General features: G+C 49.5%; 1 protein-coding gene across 1 annotated transcript; it reads right to left on the bottom strand.

The window, feature by feature from the left end:
- Positions 1–984: 984 nt before the first annotated feature.
- Positions 985–4,867, bottom strand: LOC119434448 (uncharacterized; the record flags this gene model as incomplete). Its single annotated transcript, XM_037701598.2, has 4 exons — positions 4,571–4,867; positions 3,557–4,409; positions 2,352–2,474; positions 985–1,361 (listed from the first exon to the last, which is right to left on the bottom strand). Coding segments are annotated over exons 1-4 (1,650 nt in total), but the record flags the coding sequence as incomplete, so codon positions are not given.
- Positions 4,868–7,141: the final 2,274 nt, after the last annotated feature.

Genomic DNA, 7,141 nt, shown 5'->3' with positions numbered 1-7,141 from the left:
AACATTTTGCCTTTGCAGTTGATCAAAAAAGCTCAACATTATTAGTGCTAATTGCTTTGAAGTGCCTTGAAGGCACGTACTGCAGAACGTAAATGTCGCCAATAATATCCAAGAGACCTTTAGTTAGAGGTGACTTTGTATAACCAGTACTACATTCAGGGTATATGTATTCAAAATGTGTGGCAGAAAAAAAATTAAGTTATGGGCTTTTACTTTCCAAAACCACGATCTGATTATGAGGCACGCCGTAGTGGGGGACTCCGGAAATTTGGACCAGCTAGGGTTCTTTAACGTGTACCTAAATCTAAGTACACGGGTGTTTTCGCATTTCGCCCCCATCGAAATGCGGCTGCCGTGGCCGGTATTCGATCCCGCGACCTGGTGCTCAGAAGCCCAACACCATAGCCACTGAGCAACCACGGCGTGTGTGTGGCAGAAAGCATTGGTGTCCCAGTCACTGTCCTCTTACAGAAAATGAGAGGTCACTGGTACACCAGTGCATTTTGCAGAAGACTTTAACAACACAGCCTCAGAGTTCCTGATTATTGAATTCATAAAACTGAATATGTTTGGATACTTATGAACTACTATTGCTTAATTGAAACACGTGCCCTAAAAACATAAATTACAAAGAATAATTATCTCAACAAGCAAGCCTTGAGCTATACATAATTAGTTGAGCATGGGATGCCTGCCACTTAAGTGACCCCCATTTGAGAGGTGCAGTGATGCTTTCTCCAATTCCTGAAAATTCTGGAGATTAAAAATTGTTACATCGTAAGGTCCCACCCAGCGCGCGCTCCGATCCCCGAATGAGACGAGTCCCGTACAAGCATAAGAAGCGTTTATTGATCGTAGAATCGGGCTTTTATAGCCAGGAGGGGAGAGGGGGAAGTGAGCACTGCTTGTGCCCACGTGTGACTAGCTTTGTCGTGATAAGCGGCGATGGCAGCCAGATAGGTTCCGTTGCTACATTTCTCTTACCTTAAGATTGTAGAGACGCTGTGGTGGTTTCCGCTGTCGCGTTGAACGACGTAGCGGTACTTCGCCAGCATCTGCAGGTGGGGTGTCTTGCGTCGGCCCCTGGATATGTGGTCGTACTGGGGACACTACCTGCTTCGTGGATGGTTCTGTCTCTTCCTTGTTTCCGGGGATAGGTTCACACTGCCCCGGGCTTGACTGGGCCGAGCGTACCTGATCAACGTGCCGCCGTACGGGTCCCTCAGGTGTATCAATGGTGACCATCCGGGCGCCGGATACGGATGCGGTTCTTCCCGGAGTCCACTTATCTCCCTGCCCGTAATTACGGACATGAACGGCGACGTCCGCTGGCACCGTCCACTCGTCCGTTTTTGTAGATCCTGCATGAATGGGGGGAATAATGCGTCCAAGCGGGAACGGATGCGGTAGCCTAAAAGAAGTTCAGAAGGGCATTTTTCAGAACTGAGGGGAGTCCGTCTGTAACTAAAAAGAAGACGATCCAGGTTATCCCCTATGCTGCCGTTGCCCATCTTTCTGAGGCCGTCTTTAATGGTGCGAACAGCCCTTTCCGCTAACCCGTTTGATTGCGGGTGGTACACAGGCGTGCGCACGTGAGTTACATTATTCCGCTTCGTGAATGTCGCGAACTCTTCGCTGGTGAATTGTGTGCCACTATCTCTTACGATGGGACGGGGAATACCGAATCGACAGAATATATTCCTCAAGCAGCTCACAGTAGCAGAGGTGCTTGCTCTCTTCATGGGAACAGCCTCTATCCACTTGCTGTGGGCGTCTACAAGCACGAGGATCATTGTACCCGCGACCGGCCCAGCAAAGTCAGCGTGTACTCTTTCCCAGCTCTCCCATGTCTTAGGCCAGTTCCTTGCTGGTGCGGCTGCCGGCATAGGGAGGTTTTGAATGCATCTTTTACAGGAAGCGGATAGCCGTTCGATATCGCTATCGAGACCCGGCCACCAAAAAGAGGACCTGGCGACTGCCTTCATGGCCGAGGAACCCTGATGCGTTTCATGCAAGTGTTCCAACACTCGTGCGCGCAGTTTTTCTGGAATCACAACTCTGACTCCAGTACAATAAATAATGTGCTACGGACCGCTCCAATCTCCGGTCAGAAAATGCTTTCATGTCCGCTTCCACAGCCTTACTTGCTGGCCAGCCCTGCAGTACATATCTTACGACTTTTGATAAGATGCGGTCGATTGCCGTTTGTCGTTTTAACTCCCTCAGTGAAATAGTCCCGTCTGAGAAGGTTTCCAACGCTAGGAGATAATCAGCAGGCTCACCTCCGGCCTCCGACTCGTTCGTCTCTTGGGGCAAGCGGCTCAGGGCATCTGAATTGGTGAGCATCTTGCTAGGACAGTATTGTAGCCTGTAGCGGAATCCTCCGAGATACAACGCCCACCGCTGGATACGAGCAGCAGGCAGTGGTTGTGTAGGCCTGTCAGACTTCAGGAGGCCCAGGAGCGGCTGGTGGTCGGTGACCAAGGTGAACTCGTGGCCTGCAAGATAGTCCCGAAATTTAGATACACCAAACACGAGAGCAAGGGCCTTTTGCTCTCAGCTGCGAATAATTTCGCTCGACTTTGGTCAGCGTTCGGGAACGAACCCGATGGGTCTGTTGACACTCCCATCAGTGTGAAACAATACGGCTCCAATACCATGCGGTGACCCATCACATTTTAGTTTCAGTGGTTTCTTAGGATCGAAGTGTACGAGCACTCCTGCCTCCCACAGACTGCGCTTTGCCGTTAGAAACGCTGCTTTCTGCACGTTTTCCAACTTCCACCGCGAGTGTTTCTCGAGCAACTGGTACAGTGGTGCGAGCAGAGACGACATGTTAGGTAGAAACTTGGAATAGTATGTGAGCATACCCAAAGACGAACGCAATTCGCCGACATTCCGTGGTTCTGCAGCCTGTAAGATTGCTTCCACATTTTTTTCCATCGGGTGTAGACCTTGATCTATTCGTGCCCTAGATACGTGACAGACTGTTCACGGAACTTGCATTTGTCAAGCCGCAGTTTTACTCCACGCTCTCTGAATCGTTGCAGCACGAGCCGTAAATCGTGGCCACCTTCATCTTTTTCCGATACCAAAACATCATCCAGATAAGCCTGAGCACATGATAAGCCCTGCAAAACAGTCTCAATTTTCCGCTGGAAGATAGCTGGTGCCGAAGCAATACCAAACGGCAATCTGTTGTACGCAAATAGCCCGTGGTGCGTGTTGATAACGCAAAGCTTCCGCGAGTCTTCATCCAAGGGAATTTGATTATACGCATCACGTAAGTCGAGGGTGCTGAAATACTTGCCTCCGTTCAGGCTAGCGAACATATCATCAATCAGAGGCAAGGGGTATTGCTCCAACTCGCAGCATTGGTTTAAAGTGACTTTAAAATCACCGCAAATTCTCACGGTGTCATCCTTTTTCAAAACCGGAACAATGGGCGTAGCCCACTACGAGTGTGTGACGGGTGACACCACTTCCTGTGACCCAAGCCTGTCCAATTCTTGCGTTACCTTATCGCGTAAAGCGAACGGCAGAGAACGAGCCTTACAAAATTTTGGTGTGGCTCCCTTCTTTAGCAGTAGGCGCTCCGGGGGCCCATCAATCACTCCGACTTCTGGCTGGAACACGTCTTGAAACTCGGCGAGGATGTCCTCTACGGCAGACGTGGTCGTTCCCGAATGGATGTCCGGCTGGGCCCTCAGGTTGAAGATTGGCATTCCTGACTTTGAAATCTGGACGATCAAGTCACGTCCGCATAGACTGGGACCTGTACAGTCTAGGATGATCAAGGGACAGTCAAATGATACGCCATTATACGACACCGGCACACGCAATTCCCCCATCACTGGAATTTTTCCGAGGTAGCATGATAGCTTGATGTTTGTGGGCTTCGGAATTGGCCATTGGTGTCGGTGTTTCTCGAAAATTTGCCCTGGTACGACACACACTGGGGAGCCAGTATCTACGTGCATTGACACGTCCACACCACCCCAAGTGAAAGTGCGTTTGATAGGCGGTTCCAACTGAGCAATACGTGCCGAGCTTAGTGTCCACACATGCGTAGCATCATCAAAGTCTTCGTCATTTGAGTCAGCATTTACTGCAAGAGCTCGACCGCGTACGTCCCCAGGTGCTCGCCTGCTTGACCTAGGCCTTAGACCGTGGGCGTCGCTCAAGCACTTCTTAGCAATATGCCCTAGCTTACCGCAGCGGTAGCACCGTGCCCTCAACCAACCACAAGCATTGCTGCTATGCCTGCTGCTGCCACACCAGCTGCATTCTGACACCACCTCGTTCCCCGTTCTCTGTCGCGCATCAACGTTAAGCACTGTTAGCTCTGAGCTTATTTTCTCCGCCGCTTGTTCCGCCGCTTCGGCTGCGAGTGCCATGATTTCCGGTTCCTGCAGTGTTAAATTTTCCTTTGCCAGCAAACGCTTCTGCAACGCGCTGGACCGTACACCGCATACAATACGGTCTCGAAGCATTCGATCGAGCATTGTGCCAAAATCACAATTGTCGGCAATGCGTCGTAGTTCCAGAATAAGTTCATGAACAGGCTCACCTTCCTTTTGAGAGCGGTTGAAAAACCGGAACTTTCCGTAGTTTCGTGGCGCTTTGGGTCGAAGTAATCATCCAGTGTTTTGACTACTTCGTCATAGGTGAGCGCGTTGATCTTCCTTGGTGCCACCCTTCCTGCGAGCACTTGCACGGTTCTTGTGTTCAGCGCCGCGATAAGCAATGCCCTCTTCTTGGCCTGGTCGCTGATACCCGTCGCTTCGAAGTAAGCCTCTGCTTTGATGATGTATGCCTTCCAGTTGTCCCTTTCGTCGTCATAATCCGGTAGCTGTTGATGCGCCATTGGAACAATTCTTTCCGCAGCCGCTGCTTGCTCTCCGTTGTCTGGCTCGTTCTTGATTCCGAGGGTTTTTTCCGCCTTCGTCACCACTGTTACATCGTAAGGTCCCACCCAGCGCGCGCTCCGATCCCCGAATGAGACTAGTCCCGTGCAAGCATAAGAAAAGCTTTTATTGATCGTAGAATCGGGCTTTTATAGCCAGGAGGGGAGAGGGGGAAGTGAGCACTGCTTGTGCCCACGTGTGACTAGCTTTGTCGTGATAAGCGGCGATGGCAGCCAGATAGGTTCCGTTGCTACCGAATGGTGTAGCATGGGATAGGTTGTAGCATGGGATAGGTTGTAGCATGGGATAGCGTGCGCTGCAGAACAATAGAAAAATCGAGAAGCCTCTATTCCTCCCGCAGCAAAAATGGCTGAAGCGGACACAAACGATGGTCAGAGTGGGTTTAAACATAGTGTCAAGTTCAGTGTATTTTACATAAGTCGAAGGCAGCAAATGAATGAGAGATTACACGACACGCTATTGTAATATTATCAAAATGAAAAATTTGGTTTCTGGTACCGTACATAACTTTAGAAGCATTTTTATATTAGGGCATACTGCAAACTAGTCGACTAAGCTTGCAAAAACAAAGTGCTTTGATAAATATAAGAAAACTTCTAAAAAAGCTTCACACAAAGTTTTCCGCTACAACTCTGGCAAGTAAACTAAAAATGTTTTTGCATGTTTTTATACCTGAAATATCATGATACGCTAGAAAAAGTGTTTGCATTTCAACCATGAACTCACCTATGAACTACAGAATAAATGAATGAAAAACTTTATTTCACGAGCTTCACGGGAATCCATATGCTGCTCTCACCGCCTGGCCCCTGGTTACGAGCCAAAGCTGGTCTTCCAGGGCGGGGCTGGACAGCAAGATCTTCCATCGCTCTCTAAGGGGTTGGATGGGTAGGGGGATCATGTTGGGGTTAGGATTGGTGAGGAGTGGTGGGTGTTGTTGGCTAAATTAACATTCTGCAATCATGTGTTGCAGTGTACCTGGCTCGTGACACACGGGGCATTCTTGCCCGTACTGGCTCGGGTACATGCGGTTTAGTAATCGGGGGTGGGGAAACGACTCTGTCTGGATCTGCCTATAAATAATCTGCTGCTCCCTCGTTAACGTGAGGTGTGGCTCGGGGAAGCTCTGTCTCCCGTTTCTGTAATATTCCACAATGTCTTTGTACGTGACCAGTGGTTGGCTCTTTGCGTCCTCCTCTTCCCTCTCCGGGGCTGCGGCTCGGTGTGATAGCACTCGGGCCTGCTGGTGGGCAAACTCATTGCCCTCCACTGCGGAGTGGGCCGGAACCCAGATTAATTCTATCTCCTCTCCTTTCGGGGGTTCCTTGCCTTTGAGCGCCCGAAGCACCAACCGGGACACCCAGCCCGACTGGAAGCTCCTATACGCTTGTTGCGAGTCTGTGACCACTCTGGTCCTGCCTTGTGTAGTGAGGGCCAGGGCAATTGCCAGCTCTTCTGCTTCGTCGACATCGTTTGTTTTTACTGTCGCGCAAGTTAGCAGCTTTTCTGTGGTTGTCACCGTTACGGTCGCCCAGCTTTTTCCTCTGTCTTGGGAGGCGTCTGTGAAGATTACCCCCTTCTGCCCAGCCAGCAGCCTGTTGTAAGCTTTTTCTCTGGCCTCCCGTCTGCCGCTGTGGTGTGCTGGGCTCATGTTTTTGGGGAGTGGTTTTACCTTGATTGCTTCTAGCCAGACGTCTGGTAGTTGTCCTCGCTCCGTCTGTCTCGTCAGAATGGCACAATATGTAAAGAATTTTCGCAAAATAATTATGTATCCTAAGCAAGCCTTACTCTTCCTCGCTTTATTGATTACGCACAAATTTTCTTCCACTTGTTATAAGTCTCGTTACATAACAATCACTTGTAATGGTCACTTCATGTTCTTAGTTATTGAAAACTGTGACATACCAAGGACTGCGGAGACCCTCTTTTGGTCCAATGCAGCTTTGACAGGGTTCTGTTTCTGGCTTATTGCTTGCCGCCCAAAATGGGTTCAATTCATCAATTCACCGCCACTAAAAAGAACCCTTATTAAAGACCTTGCAAATTTGCATAGAGCATCCACATACGTCTCTTCCAGTTTTGTCAGCGTGGCTTCCAACCCCATCACACTCCACCAATGTTTCCGTGCTGCAATACGAAAGAACACAAGATGCGAGTATGTTAGCAAATTTTAATTGCATAGTTAAAGTACAGAACACCATAAAATCTAACAG

Source organism: Dermacentor silvarum, unplaced genomic scaffold (assembly GCF_013339745.2).
Source record: "Dermacentor silvarum isolate Dsil-2018 unplaced genomic scaffold, BIME_Dsil_1.4 Seq10722, whole genome shotgun sequence".
NCBI lineage: Eukaryota > Metazoa > Arthropoda > Arachnida > Ixodida > Ixodidae > Dermacentor > Dermacentor silvarum.
The sequence above is the reverse complement of the archived record's forward strand: the minus strand, read 5'-3'. Positions and strand labels throughout refer to the sequence as shown.